Here is a 21,169-nt window from a genome sequence, read left to right on the forward strand (position 1 = left end):
ACTGCTAATCACTGCTGTATCTGATCCACTCACTGTACCAGCAGCTCAACACACACTAACACACACCTCATACCTGTTGGAGATTTAATCCATATCCATTCACAGACACGGTACATACACTCATACTTACTAGAGTAACCAGTTTATGACTGAACCAACAATACAGACAATTCACACTTAAATGAGATTAAAATTATTTCATTAAACATGAAACAGAACTCTGAAACAGATAGATCATTTTATTAAAATTATAAAAAGCACACACACTGACTGCTTCATACGGACTAAAATAAAGATATACATTACCATTCATGGGTTTCGGTGGTGTAGTATTTCAGAGTTTTTTCGCAGGCTGTTGAGATTTGTGATTCAACTCTCCTGCTGTTAATTCACATTACTGTTTTGTTGCACTTACACTGTCTGGGTAGAGTGCACCCCATATTGTGAGTAAATATTATCTAAACTGTACAGCTGAGACCACTCACCATCAGTGTGTACTCACGCCAACCAGGACCACCTTACCTTGACTATGTTTCATTTTATGCAATGATTTTTTTAATGCCAAGCTACAGCGTTCTAGGCTGTAAAAGCAAGTTTTCTTTTCTACAGTGTGTGGTTGTCTAAGGAATGCAATGCAGTAACTCATGCAATTTACTTAATTCAATTAAGTTCCCCATGAATTAAGCAAATTGAGCAATTAGGAAATAAAAATATATAACCTTTTCTAAATATGATGCTACTAAGTACTGGCAACTCTAAAAAAAATCCAAAGGAAGGTATCTGTGGTTGGGAAGACTACACACTGATGGTGAGTGAGGGCTGTGGGAACATGCAAATAAATGATGCCAGGGTGGTGCTCAGTTTTAACTTTAACTGGAAAGAGTTAATATATTAACTCCCAGATGTTTGTTACTGTAACTCCGCCCCAGTGTCTATTAGATAGGCACACACACTCAAGATGAACAGCCTGAACTCACAGGGGGTTTATGCTAAAGGCAGAATCTGCTTTGATGTATAGGAAATCAAAAAACACAAGTAATGAGAAGTAGTGTGTTCAAACCTTTGCTTGGTAGATACTGTAAAATAATCTCAGAAGAATAAACAACAAAAGGGTGTGTCAGTCCAGTCCTGTTTCATTTTCTGCTCACTCCATACAGTAAGCCACCCTTGGCCCTCCAATCCACCAGGGGGCCCCACGAGCATGTTGTGTGCAGTTAGTTGGCATTACTGTAAAGTTTATACATTCAGTCTAAAGTTTATACAGTGTGTTTCTCCTGTATGTGAGAGGAATGAATGGACCCTCAGGTAAGAGTGAGCTGACTGTTCAGAAACAGCCCTGGTGATGGAGTTAACTCCTCCGCTGCTGTCTGATTGGCTGTGCTCAGATCTAACTCAGATGTTCCTCTGATCACGTCTCTCTGTGGTCTGCTGAAGGTCAGCCCGTGGCGTTCGCTGGGGGCATATCCGGCAGGTATTTTTTGGGATCTCCAGGGAAGGGCAGAGACGGCGCCTGGTTAAAATGGCCCATCAGGAAGATTCCAACGGTCCCCAGAATAAACAGCATCGCCATGGCGATAAAGCAGAGCCTGTCAATCACCCGGGCAACCAGGACCCACTCCTCATTCTCCTGCAGAGAGAGCACAGCCGGATCAGTCCCAGTGTAAACATCCTAAACCCGCCCCAGCACACCCTGATCCACAGTCCAAACATCATCCCAACCCACACCCTCCACACTCTCCACATATCTGCTCAACACAACCACACCATTCTCCACATTCTCTCTCCTGTACTGAAAACCTGAGGATCATTAAAAATTAAGTGTTTTTTGTTGCTTTCTTTCTGCCATTCTTACCATTCTTTCTTTCTTTCTTTCTTTCTTTAAGAAACGTCTTCACCTCTGGTAAGCATATTTTCTGCATCAGGTTCCCATCAGGTTATTAATGACAAATCATTTGCAACAATAAGAATTAGGTTAATTGTGCAATGTATTTTTAATTGTGCACATCTGTTCATGTTTACATTTATATCTGTTCATGAACATGCTTGATCTATCAAATTTTACCTAGACTAAATTATCTATTTAATTTATACTATGTACACTGTAAAACTGTATAGATACCATATATTCATCAGATATACCATCAGATATACACTGCCTGGCCCAAAAAAATCACCAAAAAAAATGTCACATTCTAATATTTGGTTGAACCGTCTTTAGCTTTGATTGCAGCACACATTCACTGCGGCATTGTTTTAATAATCTTCTGCAATGTTACAAGATTTATTTTAATCCAGTGTTGCATTAATGTTTCACCAAGATCTTGCAGCAGCGTTGATGATGGTAGAGTCTGACCACTGCACAAAGCCTTCCCCAGCACATCCCAAAGATTCTCAATGAGATTAAGATCTGGACTCACTCTTTCACAATTCCAGCCCCCTGAATCCTGGCATTGTCATCTTGGAATATGGCCGTGATCATCAGGCAGGAAAAAAATCCATTGATGGAATAACCTGGTCTATATTCAGTATATTCAGGTAGTCAGCTGACCTCTATGACTATTTAATTGTGCGTATCTGTTCATGTTTACATAACATTTATAGTCATAATTTAAAGCTTGACCTATCAATTGTTACAATTATACTAAACAAAATATTTCAGATATTCTATCAGATATACCATGTCTCAGCATGCAACCACAATCATAAGGTCAATTATCAACACCCTTCACTGAAAACGCCGGCTGTTTGCAGAGAGTACTGGACTGAATATTGTGTGTTGCGGTTTTGTTTTATTGAAGTATTGTGAGCTGCTGCGTTTGCACTCACGCTCTGGAAGTCGTTCTGTCGTTTGGTGCTTTCAGCAATGTGTTTGCAGGATTCTACACACTGCTGCACCTCTGGTGAAGCCATGGCCAGACTGGAGCTCAGATCCTGCACTGTGTCTCCCTCTAGGGTGGTCTCTGGGGGACAAAGATACACACAATAAGTCTAAAGATGTACAGAAACCCACAGTCAGTTAAACAATGAATTCTGATACTTCTGATACGTCTTGTAATGCTATGTGAATACTGTGTTTGTGAGTTTACACAGAAACACAATCTTCAAAAAGTTATGTTGAGCACCTTGGTCATCCTGACCTCCACAGTTCCCCTGAACTGCCCTCTGAATCTTAAGGGCAATTAAATTGTTTTACTGTAAAGTGTGACTTTATGCTGGAAAAGGGAAGCAGGGCCATTTTACCCTCCATTAAGACACATTTATCTTGTGCACACCTTCTGGTCCTGCCCCTCTTTGAGAAAATATTGTACTGAAAATTTCAATTTACTAACTGACATTAAAGGTAAATCATTTGAACTTAATGCCATTATTGCCTTGTTTGCCTCCTCCGGTTTTCTTTTCAACAGGGCAAGCTGACTTTCTATCCCCTGTCACTCTTCTAGACGGTTAATACTACTGAAATGAATCTCCCATCCCTCCTTTCCACACCATGTGGATCCAAGAACTGTGTAATGTAGCAACACTGGAGAAGATTAGATACATTAGAGCTGGCTCTATATGGAAATTCCATAAGGTTTGGGACTCCTTTTTTGACTATGTCTATAAAGTCTCTTCCCTTGCATTCCAATATGATTGGTAATGATTCTTAAGGTCTCTATATTTTCATAATTCCACAATACTATTTTAATATTTGAACTGACTGTAACAGAACCTGACCTTCATGTAATGATTTTTTTAAGGTTTATTCTGATTATGGTCACATAGTATTGTTATAGCTGTTATTCTTTTAAACATGTTTGTTCTGGTCTGTTTTGTAAAAACACAATAAACAGATTGATAAAAAAGCTGTATAAACACCCTCTGAATAAGCAATGTTTAGTGACTTTAGTAATTGACTCTGACTGGCCCAGACAACAAATTAACTTCTAGAAAATGTTAATACCTTATATAAGCACTAAAACAAAACCCAGAGGCAAAGTAGCTCTTGTCCACAAGACTGCACACTGATTGTGAGTGCGGGTTTGGGGGCACAACATTATGCAAATGACCAGCAGCCAATAGGAAAAGACATGCGTAATAAAGTAATACAAATCTTAGATAGATTTTACCATATATTTTAGTGTGTTCGAGCAGTTTAGGCCTTTTAATGAATTGAGTGGATTTTGGGTAGTTTTATTGTGTGTGTTTGTGTGTGTGTAGCTCACTAATCTTCTCCAGAGCACTCCTCATCAGCCCATCTCTCTCCTTCAGCTTGCTGAACATCAGCTCAGAGCGCGCCGTCTTCATCACGTATTCATCCGCCTTCACGATTAACCCCAGAGAGCTGCGTCTCCTCAGAGGAAGTGTAGATCCGTTAACTCCACCCTGAGGACTCCAGCGCTGCATCCTCATCCTCAGCAGCCGAGGAAGAATGTTCAACAGCACCTGAGGAGGAACATGAACATGCTAAACTGCAGCAGACATTTCTTTATATCAAATTTCAAATGATGTGTGAGTGTTCCCTGGTGTGTGTGTGTGTGTGTGTGTGTGTGATTACCTTCCTGACTTTATCATTCATAGGGTGTGTATTGGGGGTTCTCAGAGACACATTTAAAACCACCACACAGTTCATCACTGTGATCGTAGTCACTGACATCACAAACATCAGATACCTGCGTAAACCCAGCAGAAGAAGATTCACTGTCACTGTCTTTATACACTCTCACACAGCTGGGTAAGAAGAAGAGAGAGGTTTAACTTTCCAGAGAAATTAATCAGCTTACTTTCCAATCAGGGGCACGGCCTGAGAGGTTTCTGGAACTTTCTTGGCGATGAGGAAGAGGAAGACAGTCTGCGCCAACAGGATGATGATGGACATGGTACATTTCTGACCTCCAGCTGATCTCACACACACAAAAACACACAGATTAACTACTAACAAATCAGTATATCTTAAATCATCAGCATACACTGACAGAGCTGTATAATGTATAATTGTGTAATGCTTTTCTATAAGACCACAGTGTTTTAGGCCATAAGAGCAAATTACCATTGCTTCATGCTGGCTGAGAACCACAGTGAAATAAATCTGTCATTAAATAATTTTCCTTTGTAATGGGAACACAGACTACCCAAAGAGAAGCAAAGAAAAGAGTTGTTCCATTATTCAAATAAATGTTACCAGGAACATATAAGTCAATGTTCTTGAGCTTTATCGGTACAGATCATATTGTTTGCTCAAGTTTTGAACATGCGTTGGGATGCATACAGCCCATCAGCCACTCATTAACCTATCTTATAACTTATAACCATGTAAAGTTAGCAGAGTGTCCGGGTTCTGAAGAGCATAGTGCAAACAAAATGTCCAATCAGTGCTCTGCTGATAAATATCTGCAGAACGCCTACAAGTTTAGAGAGAAACAATATAAAAACCCCTGTAGGTATATTTTCAAATTATAAAAAAAAATGTATATACAGTGTGTGAATATATTTCTACAAGCTACTGAGACCTCCATATGGATCAATAAGTTTTTTTTTACACAGTCCTCTGTGTATAGGCTGTTTCTCCTCTCTGTAGGATCTCCATGAATAGATGGTGTTGTGAGGCAGTCTGAGTCAACAGATCAGGAGAGTGTAATGGAAGTTATGTAGGCCAAATTTAACCTCAGGGTCAGTGACTTTAAAGATTATGATTAACATCAGGCTGTGGATAGTATACAGTTATTGTTCACTGCTGGTATTTATGGAGCATTTTTCCATTCATTCCAGAGCTAAAAAAACATCCACACAACTGTAACGTTTCCGCTGGTTTGCAGCTACCTGACCCAAACACATGATATACACTCCTGAAAAAGGGTTCATATGCACAGTCACATCACAGTACTATGAACACCTCCTTATAACTACACCATTATCCATTTTTCATCTCCACAGATCAAATAGGATACTTTCCAGAGTGTTTGTATTTTTGGGTGTGTTATATGTATTTGTAAACTCTCCACCGGAAATATGGTGTATTATGAGTAAACCCCTGGTCGTTATACAGTTTTGGGAGAGTAGCAGGGGGTGAACGTCAGGTCAGATTAATTTCTAGGTTAGAAAACTAAATCATAAGTAAATTAAAGTTAGCACTGTCTAGAGTTGAAAATGTAAACACTAAGGAGTTATTCTACCCTGAAGGGTGTTACATAACATCAGGGCTGGACTGGGACAAAAAATCGGCCCTGGCATTTTTGGTTTAGACCGGCCCCTCATAATTAGCAGAGCACAACCAACTTGTAATTTATGTATGTGGGGTTACAGGGAAGCATAATGTATCATCAGCATATTAAATATAAGAAGTTTATTGTCAATTATTAACTCCACCATTTTTGTCTGCTCTGTGTAGTTCAATTGATTTTTTATCTTTTTATTTAAATCATCTCTAATATGTATTTTTGGAATTTCTTTAATATAACAAATATAACAATTCTAATTTTTCAGGTTAAAGGTGCTTCCTCCTTTAAACAGCTATAACATGTATTTGTCTCAGTCTACAAACGGGGCATTCTGTATAGCCTCACCATTATCAACTTTATAATCAAAATTTAACTTCATTATAATCATGTTTTGTTTTTGGAGATGCGCGATTAAACGAGCGAGGGAGAGAGAGAGAGAGAGAGAGAGAGAGAGAGAGAGAGAGAGAGCGCACGCGATTTAACGAACGAGCGAGGGAGACAGAGAGAGAGAGACAGCGTGAGCGCCGGACCCTGCGTGCACTCTCTGGTGCGCAGTTTTCAGTTGCCCATGTGTTCAGAGCTAAACCACGCAGAGAGAGGGTGGGGCCGCTTTCTTCCTATATCCTGACTGGTTCAGTCCACTGTCTATATTACATATTGGCCAATGGGCCAATGTGCAGGAAAAGCATGACAAGACAGGACTACTGCGATCCTTAAAGTCCAGTAAACCTGACCCTGGCATACCCCTGCCCTACACATTTGGTGTTTCCCTGGTCAGAACAAATTGCTGTAAATAAAGAGTTATCTAATAACAAAGGAATTTGGGAAAAGGCGTTGAATATTTCTCATGTACGCAAAAGTGCCTTAAATGTCGTAGCAGTTGCAGTTAGGGATTTATACTTTTATAAAACCATACTATGATTACCAGATAGAAATATATATATCGCTCTACTATTGCAAATGCAAAATATTATAGACCGCTAAGAGCAAGAATTTAATTGGTTGATGCAAGAAAAGATTAACAGGTTCAAGTCTCGATTCCTTGTCCATTTAAGTGTCCGGTCTGCAGCATTACCCTTCTTAGCCTTCCCTGACTGTCCTGATCACGTGATTCAGCATTCACGCTCACCGAGCTTCTAATTGCTCACACCTGGACTACTTTTTTATTTGTTTGCTTTGTTCCCTTGCCAGGTATTGAATCTAGCTCTTCTACTAAGCATTTGTGTTTATCGTTTTTTCTGTGTTTTTGTATTTTTTACTACTCTTTTGTCTCGCCATTCCTATTGTTTGTTTTCCGTTGCTGACCCAGTTTTGTACTTAGACTTCCTTTTTGCCTCGCCCTCTGCCCTTTGGATTTACCATGCATATTGTTTAATGTTGCTGCCATTTTGATACTTACCCTGCCTGTGTCTGACTACCCCCTTAATAAACTGTTTGATTTGTATCTGCATTTGTCTGTCCCTGGTTTGGCCCATGTGACACATGGCAGAAGCCAATAGGAACAATAGAGTTCTGTGAACAATGGAAAGTCTTTATGAACAAGTGATGAACTGCTTTTGAACAAATTTAACACAACATGTAAAAAGTAAGAAGCTAAAGGGTAACTAAACCCCCTGATTTTGCTAACGCCAACCTCAGCTCAAATTTATTTGATGAAGGCAAAAAATGGGAGGGTTAGTTTGGAAGGGGCAATGGGTGATACACAGATGGTTGGATGTCAGCATAGGGGTGGTATTACTGATCAGCATATTGTGATGATATTGTCTGCTTACCAAAGTACACAGAAACATCATCCTCACCTATAGCACAGTTAAACCTGAAAGGGCACTGCAGAGGTGGAAATTACCACAATAAAAGTGTTTTATAAAGGTTAGGAAATGTTTATAAAAATTTTAAGCAGGACTGGTATGGTCATTACAAGGAACACATTTCAGTTATTAATGGAAAAACATGGTTTAGGTTTAAGTTCATTTGTTTACAAGGTTACATGGTTTAGGGTTTAATTTGTTACAATGATAAATTTGTAAATTTCCAACATGGGTAATATAGTCAGGTCACCTTTTAACAAGAATATTAAATTGGATGAGGAAGTTAGTTGAGGCAAATACTTTAATGTAGTTTATGATGCAAGTTGGTATTTTTGGCTTAGCTAACCTGAAAATCACATAAAGCAGAGCAACTCTAAGTTGTGTTTTTAACTGTGTAAAGATAGTGATTGGTGTGATGCTCGTGCAGGATCAGTATTAAACTGTGAGATTTAGTTTGTAAAGAATTGTGCAGAGAGGCTGTGGAAGGTGATTATTGACTGTAATGAGTGATTGAGGCCCTGTGTTACACACAGCCGCTCATGCAGTCTGACCTTTAGCAGGCAGGAAGTAGACGAGCAGTCCGAGCGAGGAGAAGAGCACACAGGGCACGATGATGTTGATGACGTAAAAGAGTGGCTTCCTCTGGATGATTAGGAAGAAGATGATCTCCTGATAGTCCAGCTCGTCTCGGCTAAACTGCTCGTTTATCATCTTCTTAGCCGGTCGGTGCTTTATCATCCATTCACCATTCTCTAGCCAATCAGAGCACACAGAATGTAACCAGCTCAGAACCATGGAGTATACAAATGCTTAACACATACAAGATCACCATACCCAGTGACGTATAAAGGCCCAGCACTGCAATGTAACCAGCATCTCCAGTAAAGGCATGTGATTCATCCTTTTACACATTTTACTATATTTGATCATTAAAATAGAAAAGACAAGCATATTAACAGTAACTGCTTGCCCAGACACGCTGTCTACTAAATTTTGGAGCATTGCTGTGAGGATTTGATTTGCATTCAGTGACAAGACCACCCTATCTCAACTCCAACTCATCCAAGAAGGATGAATGGAACTAAGAATGAAGAGAACAAAGCTCAATACTGACATTATATTGGTAGCACTTCTCTACACACTAGTGCCTTCTGTCAGTAACGGATGCATCTTAAAGTAGTTGAATGCTTTCATTAGAAGAGGTTTTCACATTGTTTGCACAAATAAAATTCTCTACCTGTATTGAAGTAAGTAAATGATGTGGGGTTGATGGTGCAGTTGGTCTGCAGGTCTAGGTTCAGCAACAGTATGTGCTGAAAGAATGAGGTCAGCGAAGCGCGCGGCGAAACGACACGAGTCATTGGATAAATGCGGGGCTTTGTCCCGCCCATTGGATGCTCAGCGTCTCTGGGGGTCTATGGGGCAGTGGGCTGGCTTTGGCCGGCCCAGACGCTCAGCTTCTGCATGATGATTGGATGATCACTTTTTGACTGACAGCGAAATGAGCGAATCAGCGATCTTTTGGTGTGAACAATTTAATATCAATTCTGTTTTTTTTTGTAGCTGTTTGTGTTTGGAGACATTTATCACTCTTTCTGACTTCTATCACTCTTTCTGACTTCTATCACTCTTTTCTATCGCAGTTTCTGTTCAGCGGGTGCTGCTCAGCCCCTCCACCGTCACAAAGCACTCACAGACGGTCACACTTCACACTAGCCTCGCGCCAGTGCAAGCTGCACATAATGTCAGACAGTTTTAATGTTGTGGACCGGATTTTGGAGAAGCCATTTGATAGTCTTCCTTATGAAGAATAACTGAGAGTTAAACAGCACAGCAGATCCTCCGATTAATTTGGTGTAAAAGGTGGGGAAAAGTAACAGGTATTTTCAGCTGTTCTGGTATGATAAAGTGAGCTGGCTGACTGGAAGTGTTGTAACAAATAAAATGTACTGATGGCCTCTTGATGAAACCATCTCAGGAAGGGTAGAATTTACATATAAATAAACCGACACATTTTAAGTATGTATGCCAAAATTGAGCTTCCCCTTCTTGAAAGACCAGCATCCGCCACTGCTACCTGAATATACTGAATATAAACCAGGTTATTTCATCAATGTTTTTTTCTTCCCTGATGATCACGGCCATATTCCAAGAAACAATGCCAGGATTCAGGGGGCTGGAATTGTGAAAGAGTGAGTCCAGATCTTAATCTCATTGAGAATCTTTGGGATGTGCTGGGGAAGGCTTTGTGCAGTGGTCAGACTCTACCATCATCAACGCTGCTGCAAGATCTTGGTGAAAAATTAATGCAGCACTGGATTAAAATAAATCTTGTAACGTAACGTTGTAACTTATTGAAACAATGCCACAGTGAATGTGTGCTGCAATCAAAGCTAAAGACAGTTCAACCTAATATTAATAATAGTGTTTTTTTGGTGCCGACTTTTTTTTGGCCAGGCAGTGTGTGTTATATTGTAAATAATAGTGTCATCATGCTACTGTTATTGGTATTTAGACACTTGAGTGAATGTGGTCTTGGGTGGTAGAGAATAATTTGTGCCACATACCTGTAAAGGCCTCTGGGTCAATCTCTATCCACTCCACTACACTGTTCTCCTCGTCCGTCAGCTTCAGCTCGATCTCATTGGCACTGTAAGTCTGAGACCTGCAACACATTCAGTATTAGATAAATACACTCCAACAATTCCTGACAGTGAAGTTACAATCAAAAACAGAACATTGCTGTGAATACAGTGCACCCCATGTGAGCGTTTCCTAATTATAGTAACTAACTCCACCGTGCATGCTGGGAGATCAGCTGCTTAGTCAGGGGCACTAGTAGTGTGAAGAGCTTCTTACTTTTTACATTAATAATATTAATGATAATGTGATGGATTATGTTTCTAATGTAAAAGCACAATATACTGGCCAATTGGAAGCAGAGCCATTTTTGGCTCATTCTGTGTTAAGTTATAATTACTGTGTTTTTTTACAGTGTAGCACAACAATACCAATGTTCTCCAGTGCCAACAAACCTGAACTGCAGGTTACAGTGCTCAAGTCAATTTTTTATAGGATCTAATCCAGTCTGTAATGGTCACGGTCATTCATTAGATGGTGAATATACCCTATAGATGAGTCTAGCTGGTTAGGCTGTTTAAAGTCAGGTTGTTTTTGGTGTGATAAGGAGGTATGGTAAACTTGGTCATTCGGCTTCATTAGCTTCATCAGGCTTGTCACATTATTCAACCAGCATGATCACAATGGTATTGCTGGGTTTGCTGGTCAACCACCTTTCTCAAACTGGTTAGTTATGCTGGTCAGCTGATGTGGACAGACTGACAGGTTTTCTGATTCTGTTTTTTAAAGGAAATAGCTACAGTTGGAGTTACTGTGTGTTGGGGAACTGGGTTGGTGTTCACTGTACTGGCAGTAAGGGTCAGGTTCAGCATTGTGTGTGGATGAGCTTCACCTGAAGACCATGCTGCAGTTCTGCCAGTCAAACGGGAAGTAGTTAACTTTGATGGCGCAGGCGCTGCGGTAGATAGCCGGGGGCAGCCAGTAAACCAGTCCATCTGGGTCCACCAGGGCATTGGTGTAGAGCGTGATCTCAAAATGCCCATCGACACTGCACTCGTTCACGTACAGAAGAGAATAGTTCATATTATTATTATTTTTTTTTTATGATGTTTTGGGTGTGGTTGTTGTAGGACTCACTTGTTCTCCAGTATGATATCAGGAAGCCAGATGGATGTGGAGGGAATACGAGTGCGTGTGATGTTCTCATAACCCTCAAACCCAGGCCTGTTAGCCCACCTGAGCCTGTAGTCATACCACTGCTGCAGAGAGAGAGAAATGAATATCTATCTATTGTCCTTAAATAAAGTAGCTTGATATTAACCCATAAGCTTACCTATTGGTTCCTGGCATCATTTATTTGTATATTAAGTGCTCCCCACCACTAACTCACCAATATTGTACAGTCATGTTCACCAGGGCTACCGGCCCTTAGTTATTCAGTTATTTTATATAATGGTTTATAGCCTGGTCATAGTGTTGTAAGGCTTAATAGGAAACATTTTGCATGAATAAGCATTAGTCATATTTAAGGGCTTATTATCATAATGACATTATAATAACTTTGAGATGACCAGCACGTCTCCAGTTGGATTTTTCTCAGTGCTACCCAAACCCATTTACAAATATATGATGCCAGGAACCAGTTGTCATTTTAACTTTGGTTATGTTATAAAGGTAATATATAATTTCCAACACTTACTATGTTTACTATGCTGTTTAGTCAGTACCACTTAACTAAACTGAGTAAATAAAACTGTGCAGACATTAAGTAAACATAACTTGAAAAACAGTATAAACACTACACAACTACTTTGGTAAACATCTGTGCACTGTAAGCCTGGAAAAAAATTATTTACTTAAATTATTTGAGGATACTGGACTCAAGATTTTTATTTATAAGCATAAATGTATTACTTTTAGTTATTATGCCTAAATTGTAAGTACATTCTGTCATTTTTTATTTTTTTGTTATATCGGTTGCTTTGCATAATAGTTTAACTTTGTTATGGCCAGATGAATAAAACAGACTTGTATTTAGTCTTCTCTTAGATTTTATTAGAACATTTTGCATATACATACAAAAAAGTATTTTAGAAAATTAGATACTATAGAGTGTTGGCTTTATGCAGTATAGAGCATAAAGCCAACACAGTTCTTAGAGTTAGCAGCTCAAAAAGCAATGCTTGTTCTTACAGCCTACAACATAAAGACCAAGCAGTTAATCATAAAAAACAGTATAAACTACAAACTTTACCTAAGGTCTAGCCTTTTCCCCGTGATACCTTAGGTAAACTTGTAGTGTTAGGTATGCTGAGAAGGTTACTTGCTTTTACAGCATATGATGATTATGTAGTTGTTGTAGGCTATAAAAGCAAGTTCTGCTTCTGGCTCTTGTGTTACAGGGTTTTTATCTGAGCAGTTTCTGTGTTAAAATAATCTGATACTGTTAGTGTTCAGCTGGCTCTGAATAATGTTCTGTTATTTTGCACTTTTAGCCCTGTGTCAGTGAAGCTTCCAGTGCAACTCTGTGAAAATCTATACATGGGTAGATATTACTTTATAACATGTGCAAAAGGTTTTTTCCTTAAGTACAGAGGTGCTCAAACTTATTATTATTTAAGTCATTCATGGGTTCAGTCATTTAGGTCTGTGGCAAACCTCAGGTCTTATGTTATACACACATGTTATGTGTAATCTTATTATTCATTTATTTGCATTAGATAATTAGGTTGATAATTGGACTGGTTCACATTATATACTCTTTTTGTAACTGTGTAACTCTGCAGACAGTGTCAGACAGTGTTGGGTTCTTACCATCTCTACCCACACGCATGTGGTCAGCGTCTCCTCCTTCTCATTCTACACAAACACAGAGGAGGAAATACTAATATAAATATCATTTCATTTTGCCAGGACACACACACACACACACACAGATTTACCAGAGAGATGAGGTTGGTGAGGGTCATCTTTAGTTTAACCTCTGTGATGTCACCATTGTTCTCCATTGGTCTGATGTTTTTGCTGTATCCTGCCATCAGGTCCATGTGCAAATCTCCCTCCAGATTACACACCACTCCTAGAGAATACACACACACATAAACAGAGATAAAACACAAATATATACACAATTTTAGGCACTGTTATAACTGTCTAACTATTGATTTGATGTTAAACTGGAGAATTATCTGACAATCTACTTTTTGCCAGTACAAAAAACAGCCCTGAGCATGATGTTACCACTACCATGCTTAACAGTTGGTAACAGCTGGTACAACTGAATACCTGACCCTACCTGACTCTCTGGACTCTTTTACCCTTACTTCTGGTTATTGTGGCCAAAAACCTAGGCTTTGTTTCCTCTAGAAGGCTTTTCTTTGTTCATGTGGCTCAACTGTACACATTTTAGTAGAGCTTGAAGGTGTGAAATCTCAGGTACTCAGGTGCAGGTACTGGACTGGACTGAATACCTGACCCTGCCTGGAATTCTGAACTGTCCCCAGTAGAGAATGAGTGAAGAATTTCCAGGAAGTATGGGACAAAATAACACCTGAAACACTCATCGTTAGGTATACTCAGTGCCTAAATATCTTTTAGATTAACTGATGTATATTAATAAATGAAATAAAGATGATCATGGCAAACCTCTGCCTTCCTTTGGTCATTTTTTCATCTGATGGTCACAATTTAGTTTTTACTCACATACACATGCACTGATCTGATGACCTTGTGATCTGTAATCTCAGATCTTCTCTGCTCCAATAAGCACTTTTAATGTGGGCTCAGAGAAGAGACTAGCTGTAGCCAATCATGAAGACTAACAGGAAGTTACACTGGCCTTTTAATAGACATTAATAGACATTATAATAAATCTGCCAGTAGTCATGTCAATAATGAGTGTGGGTGAACTTCAAATCACTGTGTATGATTGTTTATAATCAGTGCATGTTGTATGCACACACACACTAAAACAATTTATAGATGTCATTATTAAAATACATTGCAGTTACACTGTGCAGATATTAGCTAGACATTTGCCATATTTCATACAACCTCTTTTCACAGAGAGTGCCACAATACTATTGTCTATACAGTGTAATTTTATACAGTTATTTTTACATGTTTTAATTGGAAGTCTTACACTAAGTCTTGTTTGATTTAGACAAAAATAAAATGCAATAAATTATTGGATAAGCTAAAACATTTGCACTGCTGAGTTGTTCACAGAAATAGGATCTGTTTCTATGTGTAGCAGATATACAGTGGCGTGAAAAAATATTTATTCCCTTACAGATTTCAAAACCAAATTAGAAAACATCTGTCATTGATCATCTATTAGTCTGGAAAAGGTTACAAAGTAATTTCTTAGGATTAGACGGAAATGGTCTCCATGGAAGAGTTCCAAGCCAAAAAAACACTGCTGACCAAAAAGAACACAACGACCCGTCTCACATTTACCAACAAACATCCTGATGATCCCCAGAACTTTGGGTAAATATTCTTTGGACTGACGTGATAAAAGTGTAACATTAGGAAGGTGTGTGTCCCGTTACATCTGCCATAAAACTAGCACATAATTTCAGGAAAAGAACATCATACTGAACGTAAAACATGCTGGTGGCAGTGTGATGGTCTGAGACTGCTTTGCTGCTTCTGGGTCTGAACAACTTGAAAACAGGAAACAGGAATTCTGCTGTTTACCAGACAATCCTGAAGAAGAAAGTCTGTTTGTGACCGCAAGTCTGATTGAGATGCTGTGGATGACCTTAAACAGGAGGTTCATGCTGAAAATCCTCGAATGTGTCTGAATTAAAACAATTCTGTAAAGAAGAGTGGAACTAAATTCCTTCAGAGTGATGGGAAAGACTCGTTATCAGTTATCAGTAAAGCTTGATTTCAGTTCTTGCCGCTGAGGGTGCACAAAAAAGTTATTAGATTTACCAAACACTTTTCACACAGGGCTAGATTGGTTTGGACATAAAAAATACATTTTCATGCTGTTGTAAATTCATACCTGCATTTCAGACCTGCTACACATTCCACAAAAAGTTTATGCTCTTTATGCTGTTAATGTCTGATTCTTTTTATTTTAGAAAGATAAAGCTGCAGGCTTGATTGACACAGTCAATGCAAAATCCCATGCTGCAAACAAAAGCATTTTTAAAGAGGGTACGGGTGCGGGACTGGCCTGACTGCAGTCCTGACCTTTCCCGAACAGAGTTTATTCCACTATTGTTGAGCTGTGTTTATAAGAGCTGCTGTTTTTTTGTTTTCAGACGTGTTTAAGTGATTTATGACTGTATGGCTGAATATACATTATTTTCTCTCACTTAATCTAAAATATTAAGCTTAAGAATGAATGAAGAAGGAGAGTCTTACCTGAGAGCAGGAGGCTCAGCAGCGTCCACAAACACACCGTCATCATTCTACAGCTCGCCTTTACCCTCACACTAACATCTCCCCACAGCTCCCACAATACACCACCTGTGTGTGTGTGAGAGAGAGAGAGAGAGAGAGAGAGAGAGAGAGAGAGAGAGAGAGAGAGAGTGAGAGAAAAAGAAAAAGAAGGCTGGGCAGGAATGAGTGATTGTTTCCCGGAGAAGGATAAAATGCTGTGTCTGTGTGTGTGTGTGTGTGTGTGTGTGTGTGTGTAGTATAATAGGCATGGGGTCTACCATACATGTTATTTTTAGAAATCCTACTACACAATTGACGCTCCCCACATTACCAGCTGTTACACACACACACAGCGGGGGGTCGGGTCAGCGCAGGTCAGAAACACACAAGAATCTGGTGTATTTTAGTACCCCATTCTTGTATCTGCCCCCCCCCCCCCCCCTTTTCATCTCTCTTATATGTTTCTTGGTAACACTTTATAATACTGTTCCATAGTTAATAGGTAACTAAGCAGGAACTAAGCAGTAACTAATTAATAGTGCTGCATTAACACCTAAATATTTTCTATTAACTACCAGGGAGTACTGAATAATTACTCAGTAGATAGTACTGAACTAATGATTATAGTAGTTCACTATTAACTTCACAATAATTACTGAGACTTACATATCTCTCGGAGAACTACTTACTAATGATGTCTTCTTTATAATAACTACTTATTAATTACTGCTCAAATCAACATTAACTACTGAAAACCCTTACATGCCACCTGGGGAACTATAGATCTAAATCAGGCATATTTGAGTTAAATGCATAATAATTGAAAGCATTTTTGTATTAAGCAAGTGACACCATTTGTAGTAGTGGTAACCTTAATTACCTTATTATCCTCAGTTCCTTCCAAATATTAGCAACATATAGTAAAATACTACAGTGTGTATTACTCTGCTTAACCATCATTTTTGGAAGAAAAAAACAACATTATAACGTAATATTATTGCATAGAAGACATTGATGAAAGTTCTCCAGAAGGCATCTAAGACTCTAAGAATGACTGTAAGACTGTAATAATGTAACAATCATTGCTTTAATACTAGGTATCAGCCTTATAAAAGTGCATCTTCAGCCTTTGCAGTCTCACAGAGATTTATTTTACTGCGCATTATTAGGGTAATTACGGTAATTTCGCAGCGGACGCAGCTCTCCTGGTCCTTCGTGTAAATTCTCTGCTGTGCTGATGCTGCTGGAGGAGGAGGATTAAGAGAGACTCTGCTGCTTTCATATTTCTGTATTTGATTGAAAATAAACTAGTAATCAAGATATTGAGATCTTTTCCAGCTGATTTTACCCCCGGATCAGAGGAGGACTCTTTGTGGGTTGTTAAACAGTTTTAGGATGTGTGTTAGCTAGCTAAGTTAGCTAAGTTGTGTGTGTAGTTAGCGTTAGCCAGCTAAGTTAGCATGGTTATGTGTGTGTGTTAGTTAACTGGCTAAGTTAGCTAGGTTATGTGTGTGTTAGTTAACTGGCTAAGTTAACTAGGTTATGTGTGTGTTAGTTAGCTAGTTTAAATGTGTGTTAGTTAGCTAGGTTATGTGTTAGAGGTGTGCCAAAAAATCGATTCACATAAGAATCTTGATTCTCATTTACTACGATTCAGAATCGATTTAAAATGTCCCAAAATCGATTCTGAGGGGCGGGTTTTAGACTGATTTTGGGCTGGGTATTTTTGTTGGACCTGGCAACCCTGGGGATAGCGCTTGTCCTTTCAAACGGAGATCTTCCAGACACACACAGAGCGTAGGTGTTTGAGAATCACCGGTAAGATGGCAGAACAAGCACTATATTACATTAGATTAACGTGTAGTTTCAATGTTTTATGGCAGAATGCTTCATAACAAGCATAAAAAAGATCGCTAGTAGTTAGTTTCAGTAACTGTTAGCTAGCTAACTAGCTAACTTTCCAGTTCCACCTTAAATAACGCTACAGGTGGCAGCGGGCTGCAGCATTTAAGGCGGAACGGAAAAATACAATAAGCTAATCAGAGCTAATTTCAGCTCCTCATCACAGAGGAATTAAGGAATGGACCATATGAATTAATTTCTCCACCTCCTGCCCCCTTTCTGAAGAAATACAACGACCTTAAATTAACTAGTTAATCAGCAGCTGCTCCTGAACTTTAGCGCTCCACTGCTATCATCACATCAGCCCAGCAGCGTCACCTACACACCACCGCTAGTAGCCTGGTAATAAAGCAGTGTTATTTATTATTTATTTATTGTTCATTAACGTCATTGTGATATCCCAGTGATTCCTCTGTCACTGAGGACCCAAATTTCTGCACATTTTATTGTTTTTGTAACACATTACCTGCTCCAGGACCAGTGTATATTATGGAGGGTTTTTTTTCAATAAGATTCATAAGCCAGAAGCAGAAATTTTTATAATTCAAATCGTTTTGAATCAAAAATCGATTTTGAATCGAATCGTGGCCCCCAAAATCGGAATCGAATCGAATCGTGAGATAGTAAACGATTCCCACCCCTATTATGTGTGTTCGTTTGCTAGCTAAGTTAACTTTTATGTGTGGGTTAGTTAGCTAGGTTATATGTGTGTTAGTTAGCAAGCTAAGTTAGCTAGGGGAAATGTGTGTGTGTTAGTTAACTAGGTTAAATGTGTGTGTGTTAGTAAGCTAGGTTAAATGTGTGTTATTATTATTATTATTTTTATTATTATTATTATTATTATTATTATTTCCCTTTATAATACTGTGACATGATCTGCAGTAACTCCTAAAGAAGAACACAGTAACTCCTCAGTAATTAGTAATTAGTTACCATGTTTCTCACTTTATAATACTGTGGTATGATTTGCAGTAACTCCTAAAGAAGAACACAGTAACCCCTCAGTAATTAGTAATGGGTTACCATGTGCTGCTGTTAACTCCCGAAAAAAGAAGACAGGGACCCCTTATTAATTATCTATGAAGAACACAGGGACACATAGTCCGTTATCTAACACAAATATTTATTCATTTAAACATGATTTCCTCCAGAATAAGGATGTAGGACACAGCCTAGAGTACAGCTGTATGTGAGCCATCACTTCTACTGAGCACATCTCCAGGAGGACTGAAGAAGAGCACAGGTTTAGAATAAACACCTGTAACACACTGACAGAATATTACAAAAATGGGGGTTAAGCAGACTACTGCACATTTCAGTGTGTCTAACATTTGGAAGATATTGAGCATACTAAGGTAAGTAAGGTTAATATATGATAAGTGGTGTCACTGACTTTAATATCACCACTGATAGAATAACCTGCAGCAGATAAACACACTGATAGAGGCTAGCGGTCCAGCGCTGTGGAATTACCGTAATTACCCTAATAATGCGCACTAAAAAACTGTGAGACTGCAAGGCTGAAGATGAACGTTTATAAGGTTGGTGCTTAAAATTAAAGCAGTGACTATTAAAACAAAATTGAGTAAAGTCAGTCTTAGAGTCTTAGATGCCTTCTGGAGAACATAAATAATGTCTACTATGTAATAATATTACGTTATAAAGTTTAAGCAGATTACAACACACTGTAGTATTTTACTATATGTTGCTAATATTTGGAAGATAATGATGATAATAAGGTAATTAATGTCACTACTACTACAAATGGTGTCACTGGCTTCAAATATGCCTTTAATATCACCACTGATCAAATAATTGTTTGTGTAGACTGATTTAGATCTATAGTTCCCCAGGTGGCATGTAAGGGTTTTCAGTAGTTAATGTTGATTTGAGCAGTAATTAATAAGTAGTTATTATAAAGAAGATATCATTAGTAAGTAGTTCTCTGAGAGATATGTAAGTCTCAGTAATTATTGTGGAGTTAATAGTGAACTACTATAATCATTAGTTCAGTACTATCTACTGAGTAATTATTCAGTACTCCCTGGTAGTTAATAGAAAATATTTAGGTGTTAATGCAGCACTATTAATTAGTTACTGCTTAGTTCCTGCTTAGTTACCTATTAACTATGGAACAGTATTATAAAGTGTTACCTGTTTCTTTTCTCTTTATCTGTTTCTCTCTCTCATTATCTCTTTCTATCTGTCTCTCTTTACTCTACATGTCCAGACGCACCACCCTCTTCTCTACAATACAGAGTTACTATATTCACTAATACCACTTACAACTTTACTACTGTACACAACACAAGCCTTATGTCCACCATGTCCAGAAGCTCCACCCACTTCTCTACTACAATACAGAGTTACTATATTCACTAATACCACTTACAACTTTACTGTACACAACACAAGCCTTAAGATTTTGTTGGTGATAAAGACATGGTGAACATAAGGCTTGTGTTGTGTACAGTAGTAAAGTTGTAAGTGGTATTAGTGAATATAGTAACTCTGTATTTTAGAGAAGAGGGCGGAGCTTCTGGACATGGTGAAGGGTACAGACATGGTGGACAGTGACAGGGTGGACAGTGGCAGGGTGGACAGTGACCGGGTGGACAGTGGCAGGGAGGACAGTGACAGGGTGGACAGTGGCAGGGTGGACAGTGACAGGGTGGACAGTGGCAGGGAGGACAGTGACAGGGTGGACAGTGGCAGGGAGGACAGTGACAGGGTGGACAGTGACAGGATGGACAGTGACAGGGTGGATATTTGCATGGTGGACAGTGACAGGGTGGACAGTGATAGGGTAGATAGTGACATGGTGGACAGTGGCAGGGTGAACAGTGACAGGGTGGACAGTGACAGGGTGGACAGTGGCAGGGTGGACAGAGACAGGATGAACAGTGGCAGGGTGAACAGTGACAGGGTGGACAGTGACAGGGTGGACAGTGGCAGGGTGAACAGTGACAGGGTGGAATGTGGCAGGGTGGACAGAGACAGGGTGGACAGTGACAGGATGAACAGTGACAGGGTGAACAGTGACAGGGTGAACAGTGACAGGGTGGACAGTGGCAGGGTGAAAAGTGACAGGGTGGACAGTGGCAGGGTGGAATGTGGCAGGGTGGACAGAGACAGGGTGGACAGTGACAGGATGAACAGTGACAGGGTGAACAGTGACAGGGTGAACAGTGACAGGGTGGACAGTGGCAGGGTGAAAAGTGACAGGGTGGACAGTGGCAGGGTGGACAGAGACAGGGTGGACAGTGACAGGGTGGACAGTGACAGGGT

General features: G+C 39.4%; 1 protein-coding gene across 1 annotated transcript; it reads right to left on the reverse strand.

The window, feature by feature from the left end:
- Positions 1-219: 219 nt before the first annotated feature.
- chrng (cholinergic receptor, nicotinic, gamma) lies at positions 220-16,214 on the reverse strand. Its single transcript, XM_007241498.4, has 12 exons — positions 15,962-16,214; positions 13,525-13,661; positions 13,397-13,441; positions 11,720-11,841; positions 11,475-11,630; positions 10,570-10,667; positions 8,554-8,754; positions 4,761-4,875; positions 4,535-4,649; positions 4,203-4,422; positions 2,827-2,960; positions 220-1,627 (listed from the first exon to the last, which is right to left on the reverse strand). The coding sequence occupies exons 1-12, from the start codon at positions 16,005-16,007 to the stop codon at positions 1,436-1,438; spliced, it is 1,581 nt and encodes a 526-aa protein (XP_007241560.3). The 5' UTR covers positions 16,008-16,214; the 3' UTR covers positions 220-1,435.
- Between the last annotated feature and the right edge of the window lie 4,955 nt (positions 16,215-21,169).

Source organism: Astyanax mexicanus, chromosome 4 (genome assembly GCF_023375975.1).
Source record: "Astyanax mexicanus isolate ESR-SI-001 chromosome 4, AstMex3_surface, whole genome shotgun sequence".
Lineage (NCBI taxonomy): Eukaryota > Metazoa > Chordata > Actinopteri > Characiformes > Acestrorhamphidae > Astyanax > Astyanax mexicanus.

Coding starts and splice junctions, on each gene's coding strand:
- chrng (XM_007241498.4), bottom strand. CDS start 16,007: ATGATGACGGTGTGTTTGTGGACGCTGCTGAGCCTCCTGCTCTCAG. Junction 13,662..15,961: donor GCTGAGCCTCCTGCTCTCAG/GTAAGACTCTCC, acceptor TGTATTCTCTAG/GAGTGGTGTGTAATCTGGAG. Junction 8,755..10,569: donor TGACCCAGAGGCCTTTACAG/GTATGTGGCACA, acceptor CTGATTGGCTAG/AGAATGGTGAATGGATGATA.